Raw genomic sequence first — 12919 nt, 5'->3', positions numbered from 1 at the left:
TTTGGATACTTGGTTCAAACTTTGGATAGGATTGGATTAATTAGTGCTTTAGTGGCATCTTTTTTGGTCGACTATGCTCATTAATCACGGGACTGTATTAAAGTTGGACAGTACGTGACCTAAAAGGCCTTTACAATTACAGAACACCAGAAAAAGTAGTCCCGTCGGTCGAGTGCGATGCCCAGGACGAATACACGAGAATAATACGAGTTCCTAATCCAAGGTGGCGGTATTGTAATAACAAGTAATACTGGGGCTATAATTGGGATTAGACCAAAGGGTGTGTTGTTGGTTGTCGTTCCTCAAGTCCCGGAAAATACATCGGTCACTTAAAGCTTCTGTGGACAGTGGACCCACTTTCTTTTTTCATGCAATTCACACTCTCAAGGGAGTCGAACGTCCTACTAAGTACTAACCCGATTAATTTAGAGTGGAGTAAGATGTGGATATGCCTCATGAACTATCATCTAATTTCTGATTCTTTCTTAAATTTTTTAATTAGAAAATTAAGGACTTAAAATAATTTTTTTGCTGATTTACCTTATGCTGTTAATTTTTCATTCATTCCATCCAAATTTCTATTAAATGGAAGCATGTGCATAACAAGTGTAGGTAGTTCGGTCGTTTCATTCTTTAAAATAATTAAAAACCTTAGATTTCTAAAATATAAACCTATGCAAATATATGTGATTCTATAGCTTTTGTGTCTAAAGGTCTAGTGACGTGACACTTTTGTCCACAAATGACAAATGAGAGATACGTGATGTGCGCATGATAAGAGGTAATGTTAATTTGGATGAAATCTATGAAAAACTAACGTAGGGGGGAAATCGTACATGTGTTTAACACAATTACCATTTAACGGTTAAATATAATTAATGTGAATATATGTATTTAATATGACCACTACCTAATTATTGAGATGATGATTGTGATAAATACATATAAGTATGGTAGTTCAATTGCAATTTAAGTCAGCAATTTGTAAGGTTAAATTTTAAGTCCTTATGCTGCCTCATAAAAGACAATGTAATGAATTCAAATAAAGCAAAAGCGACTAAATATAAAGAGGAAAAGAAAATTGAATAATCTCTTTTGCTTATTCCCTGTCCCCTTAATCTTCTATCTGAGAAACTTCTCTATATTTCTTGTATGGTCTCTTTTTACCTTTTTATTTAGGGGAAGTTTGCTTTCAGTTTATATCTCCAACGCACCTAATGAGTACAATAAACACAAACACAAGAGAAGGTATGTATACACCAAGAAGGTGAACTTGCAAGTGTTCAACTTGTGCTTAGTCTTTATACCGTTGTAGGGTTTCCAAGCTGAAACGAAAATAAAATAAAATAAAATAAAATTAAGAAGCAAAAATACACTTCTAGGGTTTCATTTTTCAAACAAGGTTGGCTTGACTTTGACCGGTACAAAAACAACGTCAGGCGACCGATGTGGGAACCCACTGCAGTTGAAAGCTTGCAAGTTTGGCCGTCCAGTCACCTCATGGTGAGATAGCGCCACTGCATTCTGCTCTCTCCAAATTATGCAAAAGCTACTGAAAAGCTGTGATGATTCACACGTGCCATGGGTCATGACTTCAAACGTGCAAGAAATATTGCACAGTGGTCGTTTGTCGTATACGAATAGAGCCGCTGACGATTACTACTTGGTCTCAATATATTGTTGAATAATACTTGATTACTCAAATGAATAATATGAGCTCATACTTAAGAGTCTTTGTTTTTTATTTATAAATATTCGTGTTTATGATTAAAGTTGTCGACATTATAAATCATTGTATAAAAATTATGTATGCAAAAATTTAATTAAAACTAAGGTCGTTTAGTCATCATATTATTAAGAACAAATAGACGAAAATAGTAAAAGTATTATGATATGTCTATATATTTACTACAGTTGATCAACTTAGTGACCTTGGTTTTAATTTTTTTTTTTTTGTAGAGATGATCTTTATAAAATAATTTGTATTATAAACGATTCTGATTATAAACACAAAGATCTGTGAATTAGCCACAAAGAATTTTGATTAAGAGCCCCTACTCATTTTTGAGTAGCTAAACATTGCTCTATATTGTCATCACTTTTAAGTTTTAACAAAGATTGAGAGAATTAGGATTTTCAACTTACTGTCTATCCTTCAAATCCTCTCACCTTTCTTCTTCTCTCACTTTTTTCTTTGTCTTTCTTTCTTTATAAAAAAACTAATAAAAGATATTATCGTGTCTTAATCGTAAAAGTTCAAATAAAATAAAACTAGAGGGAAGGAAAAATGAGAAAGAAGAGAGTCTGGATCCGAAACTTTATATGAGATTAAGGAATAGCTTATGACTCACCTCCACAAAATAAGTAGAATAATCCTAAAAATTAGTTAATTAATTAGATTTCATATATCTTGTAGCAACTGTATCAACGGCCATCATGAGGAGCCACACTAGATTGTTATTTTGTCTAAATATCTCTTCAGTTTTAGCTTTTCTTTAATCTTTATTCTCTCTTCCCTTTTCTTTTCTTTTCTTTATACCAAATATTTTAGCATGAATATCAACGTTTAAATATAAAAAGCATTTGGCTATTTATGTAAAAATATTAATCTTTTAATTATAAATTATACGTTATACTGTAGGCTATATATATAGACACACACACACAACCAACAGACATGGAAGAGCCTAATCTTCTAAACTCTCCATGTCCAATTGGCCATGCATTTATCTCTTTTCTTTTCTCGCTCAACGTGCATGCAATTTTCCCCATCTTATTTAAACATGATAAGATAGATAAATATGGAGTCGACAGTCGAGTGTTTTCCTTTGAAGTCAGCTTCCAGAAATACCAGAAAAGAATAAATTCTGAAAAAAATTATATTCAAAGTCAACCAACATGGCATGAGATATTGAGACCGTCACATTAATTTATTTAGTTATGTAGTTTGAACTTGGTAGCTGTAACAGTAAGTATGGCTGATCCTAGGACGTAGAACATGGACCCAACGGAACAAAAGTTTGAGAATATGACAAGACAGTCTCAATATGATTTGTATGTACCAATTTGTTAGTTGATGATACGCATTAGTCTCGTCGATTCCTTTAAACGTACGCTGTTATGCATGAGAAGATTTGTATGTACCAATTTGTTAGTTGATGATATGCATTAGTCTCGTCGATTCCTTTAAACGTACGGTGCTATGCATGAGAAGTTTTTTTTAGCGTAATTGTCAAACTGTCATATAATATTACTAGTTCATTCGTATTATATAACATAAAATCATGATATATCAACTATATCGTGCATCTATTTAATTGTAATATTACGTAATTGTATGGTCTGTCATATTAAAATCTCCTCCTTATGAGTGAACATATCAAGGTTGTTACAAGATAGTCGTGCACATTTATGGTTCTCCTCCATGCCTTTTGACTAGAGGATGGACCTATCAGTACAACCAGCACGAGAGTTGAAATTTGGTTGCACCCAAAGCCACTTAATTTGTTCTCTTTTGTTTAAAAAACCTCAAGTAGCAAGTAAAACTATCTTCAAAGGAGATGTCAAATTTTAAACAAAAAATTTAAATTTGAAGGTTGATGTGGCATTCTAATCTTTTTATAAATTTTATTCTCCACCCAATATGTCAAATTTAAACTATTATTTATTTTTTATTATTATTTTTAAAACAAAATAATAATTAATAATGGAGAAAAGTATTTATTCATAACTAGAACTAGATTAAAACCCTAGACGATAGTGTTGAGGTTTTGCAGCCGTGCATCTCTCTACCACCCATCATTCTCAGATCTCGTCTCCCTCACCTCTCTACCACCCATAATACAAATGATAAAGTGTTGAGGTTTTGCAGCCGCAGTGCTGCTGTTGCCGTTGCTGCTCCAAGTGTCGGTGGGGCTCTGCCCCAGCTGCCGCTGCTCTTGCAGCATAACAGAAGAAGGAAGAACCCAAGGAAGAGAGTGATAACGATATGGGATTCAACTTGTTTGATTAGGAGTTCCTTCCAGCAAGATGTAATCCAATGTTCAGTTTGATGGTTTTTAGTACTTTGAGATTAGTTTTCTTTTTGGCTGATATGCAGTGGTGATGGAGAAATTGTCAAGACTGCTGCAGTTCTGCGGAACAAATCCTGATTTAAATAATTAAGCTGCTGTCAAATTTGATAGCATCTTCTCTTGCTGACATTCCATGTCATACCACATAGGAATTGATACATCGGTTGGAAAACACTTGCATTATCTTTTTATTATTGTTATTGCTGATGTGGTCATTTTAGCATCCCCTTTGGAGATCATCTAAGGTAGCATATAATGAAGTCCAAAAGTTGAGCTTAATTAATGACGTGATTAGAACTGGATAATCTAATTAATCCTGCTTCCCCTTTTCCAAGAACAGTTATAAGATAATTTTTTTGCAAGGATCAAAAGCCCCTTGAATTAATTAACTCAAGCGAATTATAAAGACTTGTATATTTTAAACAAATTTTTATACTGTACAGAGAACGAGAGACGTAGACAGAGGCATGAAGACAATGTCAAATCCAGAGGACTGTAAATACAAAAATATATATATAATACTTGAAAAATATTTTTTATGTACGGGTTTCCGATGAATTTATAATGTAAAAGTTATTGTATGTGCACTAATTCTTTCGTGGAATTTATGTGTCATTATAAATTGTAAAATTGTTGATTAGAAAGTAATTTCTGCAAGGGAAATGTTATTGGCACAAAATCTCACTCTACACTCATCACTAGTGTATTTTTCTTTCCTATTATAGAAGATTTAAAATATAAAATGAGATTTTTAGAATGTTAATAATAATTCCCTTCTACAAAAGCATGTACTTTCAAGATTTTTTCCCTGAACGTAGTAAAAAAAACATTTTTAATCATTATCAAAACAATTTTAAACGAGTTCTAAAACATGATTACCATAACATCTGACGTTTCCACATTTCTTTCATAAAACAATTCGAATCGTCTTCTCCAAAGGCAAAATATTATTTCGTAAAACAATTCGAATCGTCTTCTCCAAAGGCAAAATATTATTTTATGCCCCATATATTCTTCTTTGGAAAAAGGCCTATAGACTCAAGAGAAAACTAATAAAAATAACTTGAAAATTTTGAGTTTTAATGAAAATGACAAAATAAAGGATAATGAATAGTACCATAATTGACTTTTTAATGTAAAAATATGATTTTTTTTTTTTTTTTAAAGTTCTCTAGATTCAATTATCCATTTTCAACTTTGGCCATTGGGCTTCCGACTTGTGTGTTTCCTTTGGGCTTCTCTAGTCTCTGTCAAAGCTCAAACAGCCCAAACCTGGGCCCTTGGAGGATGTTAACTTACATCTCGCTGCAATTTCCTCCACACCAATCTTTGTTTGCTTGTATTATTTTCTTCTGAGACAGGAAAACACATTGCCCTGGTGAACTTCGCATGCATTTGATATATTGTATTTTAACGCGAGTAATATCGGTGAAGGAGAAACTCCGACATAAAATTTTAATTTTATAGATAAATGTTCTTAACCAATTGAACTATAAAAAGCTTTGCATGACTAAACGAATAAGATGAAACTTACAAGTCCTCTTCATTAAGTTGGACTACTAGTTGTCCAAGTCCATGTACCCTACCACAATATTTCCTAATATACAATCCCCCTTCTGTCTAACAAATAATTAGCAATTTTTTTCCTTCCACCAAGACTTAGATAAAACACTTAAAAGGACAGACGTTTTGAGAAAATCTAATTTGTAATTAACTCTACTCCCATTTGATTCTATTTATCGACTGATTGATTATTCTAGATATAGCGTCACCCTCTAATTAAAGCTTTGAGCTCTTAAAATCAGAGGCTTAAAGCCTAAAATTGAAACAAGTAGCTAGTTCTAAGCTAGAATTCTAAAGTTAAAATTTTGATTTGTGATTCTACAGCCTAAAGCAATCAACTACGTCAAAAAATGAGATCAAAACCAAGCAAAATCATAGTTTAACGGAATGAATGTCTTTAACAAGAAATTGACAGAAGAGACAATGGCATACATAGGACAAGCAAATCCGGCAGGAAACTTGATCTATCACTATCTTTTGTGTCCACAGAGGGTAAATGAAGTAGACCATGGCAGCCTTGCCTCTACTCTTCACATGCCCCTTTGGGAGTTCATGGCTTTCCCATGTGCTTCTTCCTAATAATACACAACCTAAATATTATATAACCCATCCCCATCTCACTTAAACTAAATGCAATTGCAATTGCATTCTCGTCATTCATTCATTCTTTGGCACATTGCTGCCACTACATGCATCAACAATATCTTAAACAAATATATTGTAGTAGCAAGTTGGACGTAGTCAAGTTGGTTAGGACAAAGTCGAATCGCCCTCCTTATAATTTATATTAAATTAGAATTATCGCTCAAATAAAAGAAGGCTTTTTAATCAAAATGGTCATGAGATTGTCATAACTCTACACTTTTGGTCCCTGAGAATTAAAATCGATAGAACTGGTTGATGAGATTGTCCATCGTCAATCTTTTTGGTCATTCTTTGAAAAATCTTCGTTAAATTGAAGAAACCACCAAATTAAGGAGATGGGTTGATTTAACAAAAATACCCTAAAGGACCAAATGATTGAGGATGAACAATCACAGTGACGGCTTCTATCGATTTTAAATCTCAAAGAACAAAATGAAGAGTTATGTCAATCTTATGACCTGTTCCGAATCAAGATGAAATTTGGACAATCTTATGTATACAAATCTTGACAAGAAGATGATGTGAAAGAGGATAATAAAGATGAAATTTGGAGTTCCAACTTGGGCTTGACAAACAATTAAAAACTTGGAAATACCCTTTTATGCAGATATACAAGTTATGAACAAAAATTGCAAACAAAAATTAAATGAAAATTATATAAAGACAAAAACCCTACATTTGATTCAAGAATCAACGCCAGATTCCACTCAACATGCTACGAAATCTGTTTGTGGATAACTTCTTGACAAGCTTCTTGGCATCCGAAACTTGATCTTCTGCAAGTTTTTCGATGTTTTTCAAGTAACCCGAATGCGCAATCTTCCTCCTCCCACCGTTGCAGCTCGTCAGCGACATCAAAATGGAGAACAAGGGCTTCGTGTTGCCCGAATTTACTTGCTCCGGATCGAACCGCTGCAAAAGGAGGCGCATGTTGCGATCATCCTGCACGAATCGTTTTCTATTTTTCGGGACTGAGACCATGTTCGACAGCGCCTCAGCCGCCATTTCTCGAACCTCAAACGACTTTGAATCGAGGAAATTGACCAGCTCCGTCATGAAATTTGCATCCCCCATTGCCTTATTGGCCTCCTCTGATTTCCCACACATCCTAATCGCCACTTTTAGCGCCAGTTCTTGAATCGAAACCTCCCCATTTCGTAGAAAGAACATGAGCTGATCAACAAAACCGTACTTGATCAGAACACTAATCGAACTCACATTCCAAAAACACAAATTCTCTATTGCCCTCAATGCCGTCTCCCTCACTTTACAAGAACAAGCCACCGATCGAGGCTCCAAAACGCGAACCAACGCTCGAATTCCGCCCTCTTTCGCCACCATAATCCGAATTGCCTCGTCCCCAGAAGCAATGTTTTGCAGAAACTCAATCGAATTGATCTGCAAGACTTCGTCTTTCGACCTTGTGAGCCTGATAAACGTCGAAATTACACCTCCTTCAACCATGAATCTCTTGATTTCTTCAATGCCAACAAGATTTTTGAGTGCCCCGCAAGCAGGACCAACCAACTCTGATCTGATTTCGCCGCCATCGCCGCCGGAACATAACTTAAGCAGAGCCGTAACTCCGCCGTGAGCTGAAATCGACCACCCATTATCCGAATTTTCGGTTAATCTCTGTAAGCTCTTTGCAACTTCTTCTTTCCCAACCTCACTCCCAGTCTCCAAAACCCGAATCAACGGCGCGATAATCCCGGCTCCGATCAGAACAACCTTGTACGGACGAAACCCAGAAATAACAGAAACAATCTTCGCAGACAACTCTTGGATTTCAACCTCATGCGAAAAATCAAGAAAACTAATCAGTAAATGCACAATCTCGGTATGTTCAACGACGACTTTAACATACTTATCGTCTTCCACGACAGCCTCGTGCAGATTAAGCAACGCCAGTCGTTTCATCTCCGCGTCGCCAATCTTCATCCTCGTCATCAAGTCTCTGACGTAGAACCTCATGTCGTCTCTGCAAGCTCCGTTGCCGGGCCTCGAAACGACGATCGCGAACCGCCGTGTCAAAACTCCGGCGTTGTAAACCTCCGACAGGTTTCTTGCGTGAAGATCGAGTCTTGCGGAAAGCATGTCCAAGTCGCTCTGCATCAGGAGCTTCCCGCTGTACGAAAGATCGACGCAGCGACGAGCGAGGTCGTGACACTCGTTGACCGTCTTCCATGTATTCGACACAATGCCTGAGACAGCAGGGTTTTCGCTGGCCTCGCAGTTTTGTACGGCCACTAGGCCGGAGTTCAAATCTTCGAGCTTGGTCCTTATCGTTTTCCATTTCGCCGCAAAGATTTTTATGGAATAAGAAAGCGAAATCAGAGATGTAATGGACTCGATAATTCGCCGGAGACTTGATTCACCGGAGGAAGATTCCGACGAGTTTTGGCTCTGCTCTGTTTCTTTGGCTCCCTGCTTCTCTTCTTCCCCCATTGTTGCTCTCATTGGTTTTGGAATCAACCCATCTGGAAAATTTGATCGGAATTGGAAACGGAATGGAATCTAGTCGACGATCTTACCGTGAACACAGACACAGAGGCTCTGACGTCTCCCATCTTTCTCCTGGTTTTGTACTTATCCCCGGTTTGGCAGCTGATCCAATGAATTGGACTTTAGTGCGAAATTACATGATTGACCTTATGGGCTGGTGCGTGTTAGTGGAGTAAGAGCGGAGGATTTAAGAGGGGCAATTTCGTAAGTACAATGGGGATAAGAAATCTGTTGGAAGTTGGCGCTTATTCAAAGGAGGTGGTAGTAAATCATTGTATTTTATCTAACACAATTTAAATATGTTTTTAGGGGCTATTCAGCCACTATTGGTGGTTAAAACTTTTAAGCAATGCTTACATTATGCACATGTATGGATTTGTTTAATTATTTATTCTAGAAGAGTTTTGGCTTATTTTAGCTATGTTTTCTGAAACTCCATTTCAATTTCATTTTACATCTTAAAACTCAAAAATCGTCATTTTACTCTTTGAAACTCGATTTCAATCTTACTTTGCCTCATGAAGCTCAAAAGACGTCACTTTACTCTCTGAAACTCGATTTTTATCCCACTTTACTCTTTAAAACTCAAAACTCTCAATTTTACTTCTTAAAATTCAAAATTTCCTCTATATTGCCTTATATCTGTTTTTTTTTTTAGAATAAGTGGGATCAACATCGAGTTCCAGGGAGCAAAGAGTAGCTTTTGAGTTTCAAAGAGAAAAGTGGAACTGAAATCGAACCAGAGAGCAAAGTAACGACTTTAAGTTTCATAAGAGAAAGTAGGATCAAAATCGAGTTTTAGAAAAGTAGTGAAAAATAAGTTTTCATAGTAAAAGCATTTAAATATGGGAACTTTAATGCAAAGTTTCCGGTACTGTTTACTTTAATGAAAAGACCATATTTTTACACTAAAAAGTCAATGATGATACTATTCACTTTACCCTTCATTTTGTCATTATCGTTAAAGCTCAAAATTTTCAAATCATTTTCATTAATTTTTCTTTTAAATATAGTAAGGTGCAACCATTTAACCATCATAATTCACAACACTCAATTGTCAAATTTCCTCTTTTATCATCTAATTATTGGAGCAACCCTTGAATATGTTGTGACTGGGTATTAGAAGCAAACACGTTTGAATACTTGTTGAAATTTTAGAAGCAAACACCTCGCATGTTCTTCTTCAAGTTTAATTGTAAAGTACTAAAGTGCTGGAATAAGCGTTTTTCCTTGAGTGTCCAAAAAATTCTAAACAAACACTAAGTTGTTTAGAGCGTTCGCAACTTACATTTTTGAAAATGAAAAAGAGAAAAGCCCGCTAGATTTTATCTTTTTATTACCTTTCTTCTAACTTGTAATGTTACTCCGAATCTTTTAGTATCACTAGTTTATACTTTCACTTGGCAGCTATAGCAAAAAGGAAATATTCTTTGTTTTATTTCTTTTTTGGGTAATATTCTAAAGATGTATTTTTTGTCAAAAGAGCATAAGCATACCATAGACAAAGAAAAATATATAAAAGGATCACCTTGTAAAATGACTACAAGATGTGACAGTTCAAACTTTGAGATAATATGGAATCAATGCTTTTAACAAAAATTTCATCTTTTATTTTTTATTTTTTATTTTTTTTATGGAAAGAAAAAAGAGAAAAAAATGAATGTTAGGGTTGAGTTCACGAGTAGGCATTGAGATCTTTTCTAAATCTCATACTACAGAATTTGCACACCGAGTAATTTAAAGGTAAATCAGCAAGATAGGCTAATAGAACTGTAAATTTTAAATTGAACAGTCCTAATTGTTGGATCAGCTGTTCTTGAAATGTGATGGATCCCACGAGGAGAAGTGGTATGGTAAGAAATTTCCGTGGTTGGACCTTTATCAACTTTTAACTTTGTATAGACTTTTTAAGTAGTAATGGAGAAATTAATTATGATCACCTACTAAAAATTTATTGATTAGGACAACTATTTATTTTGTGGCAGAGTAGGGCAAGCATGAGCAAAACAAGAGACAAACTAAGCTGTACGTATATATATACTTGATAAGAAACTTAACTGGAATTCTTATGGACCACCCTTAAAATAACGAGAATCTTGTAGGGTGACGGATCTTATCGTCATAATATGTTCTTAGTCCAATTATCATAGTAGAAGTGGACGACAAAATTAACCAATTTGTTGCTATATTTCATAATTTTATGATGTATTATCGGTAAATATATTCACGTATTGTAACATCACGCAGCAGCCTGCACTAAAAATCTTCGGAGCACTATTTGATTAGGTGAAAAGGTGAAAAGGAAAAAAGTAGGTTAGGTTTGAAAACTCTTAGCATGGGGATAGATGACAATGCCCTCCCACCGCACCCCACCCCACCATGTGAAGACCTTTGTTGGAAGCCTCGAGGAAGGGGCTTCTTAATTTCTTTACAAATTTTTGAAAAGAAAGATGCTTCTGTTCATTCTATAACCCTTTTGCACTGAAAAATAATGAGAGGAGCTTACAAAAAAAGCCAAAAGCTGCTTTTTTCAAGAAAATGCGAAAAGCAAAGCGTGAAAGGTATTGAGCATGCTTACATAATAAATTATGGGATAAGATTTTTGGAAGCATTTATCATGGTTGTTCATGGAAAAAGAAAAATGGGAGACCTGTGTTGCACTTGCACAGATAAAACCCTAGCTAGAAGATGACAAGTGAGAGGAAAACAAAAATCAATGACCCATGATGTGATTAGGCGTCTTAGTACATGACAAAAAACTTGTTATTATATTCAACTAATTACGGATTATTTTTATCTTATTTTGTGATGATACTAAGATTGGGATTCTTTCCGGATTCCTTTCATCCGGATCGTTTGGATCCCTTAATTCTGAAGCTGGAGAGAGAGATGAAACAGAGGGAAGAAGATGAACAAGGAAGAAGATAGAAGAGGATGAACACGAGAAGAGGAAGGTGAAAGTGAACAGACAATTAATTCCTGGCCGTTTGATTTTTTGTTGAATAGACAGAATTGGAGGATTCCGATAGAAAGAATCCATAGAGGATTCTATTCCATGATAGTCACTATGATTATTTGCAACAAAAGTTTAAGAATATGATTTGGTTTTAATTAATCATGGTTCTTTCTTTGATCAAGTTGTTTTATGTGGGGTAATGATATAGGCATAAACCCCTTTTTGGGTCTCCAATCTTTTGAACTTTCTATTCTTCTTAGGCCACCATGCTTCCACATTGAATCTATCGAAAAAGGAGCAATAATCAGCTGCAGATTTTGGCCCTTCAGCATAATTGAATCTGCACATGGTCATCACAACTTAAGCCACACTGCTAGGACCCCATATGTTACAATGTTACATGGCACATTACAATTCCCATTCATCTCTACCAAGTATGCTACTTTCTTAATTTTAATCGTTGTTTATCTACTGTCGAGAAAATTTCTATATCAGTAAAGGTGGAGGGATTTTGAGACTCTTTTGACATTAGGAGAGAAATAACCCTAAAAAAGTTATGGCTTGTTTTTGTTTATTTATATAAAAAAAGACTTCTACTCATAAACATCTTTTTTTATTATTATTATATATAATGTTTTTATTAGAAACGCATTGAAATAAGCACCTAGCAACTGCTTCATAGCCAACCTGCAACTACGTTTCTAGTTATCAAAAAATACTTTTAGCTCTTTCAAAAGGAGTTTCAACATCAGTTTAGTTGGTATCTTAAGCATGCATAACCCTAGTACGTATGTGGGTTGTGTTATGTAGCCAGCTAGGTCGGTGGCATAAGATTCTAGATAGAGGGTAAGCTAATATGTTGGTTGTTTAATGGTGATAAAGTGTTAGGTAGAAATGCCATGTGGATTGCATAAGCTCGAAAGTGATTGCTTTGCATTGTTGGGACACCTTTGAGTATGGAACAAGTGAAATCCAATACGACTAGCTAGTAGGCTAGAAGCACAGTCGAAATATATACCTTAGCTTTGAAGAGAAAAGTACAATATGGCAGTATCATCAGATCTCATCCATCTACTCCATTGCAATGCTGGTGATGATCAACTAGCTAGCTAGCTTAGGTGACTCATAAGACAAGAATTTGGATCCTCTCCGGACTTTAGTGTCTGGGGCCTAAGGA

General features: G+C 35.4%; 1 protein-coding gene across 1 annotated transcript; it reads right to left on the bottom strand.

Annotated features, from left to right (window-relative positions):
- Positions 1-6798: 6798 nt before the first annotated feature.
- On the bottom strand, positions 6799-8888 carry LOC103963851 (importin subunit alpha-2). Its single transcript, XM_009376744.3, has one exon. It carries the CDS (start codon positions 8739-8741, stop codon positions 6972-6974), a length of 1770 nt encoding a protein of 589 aa, XP_009375019.2. The 5' UTR covers positions 8742-8888; the 3' UTR covers positions 6799-6971.
- Positions 8889-12919: the final 4031 nt, after the last annotated feature.

This window comes from the organism of the source record quoted next, unplaced genomic scaffold (assembly GCF_019419815.1).
Source record: "Pyrus x bretschneideri cultivar Hongxiangsu unplaced genomic scaffold, Pyrus_bretschneideri_v1 Contig19, whole genome shotgun sequence".
In the NCBI taxonomy this organism is placed as follows: Eukaryota; Viridiplantae; Streptophyta; class Magnoliopsida; order Rosales; family Rosaceae; genus Pyrus; species Pyrus x bretschneideri.
This window is presented reverse-complemented; position numbering and strand designations above follow the sequence as displayed.

Coding starts and splice junctions, on each gene's coding strand:
- LOC103963851 (XM_009376744.3), bottom strand. CDS start 8,741: ATGAGAGCAACAATGGGGGAAGAAGAGAAGCAGGGAGCCAAAGAAACA.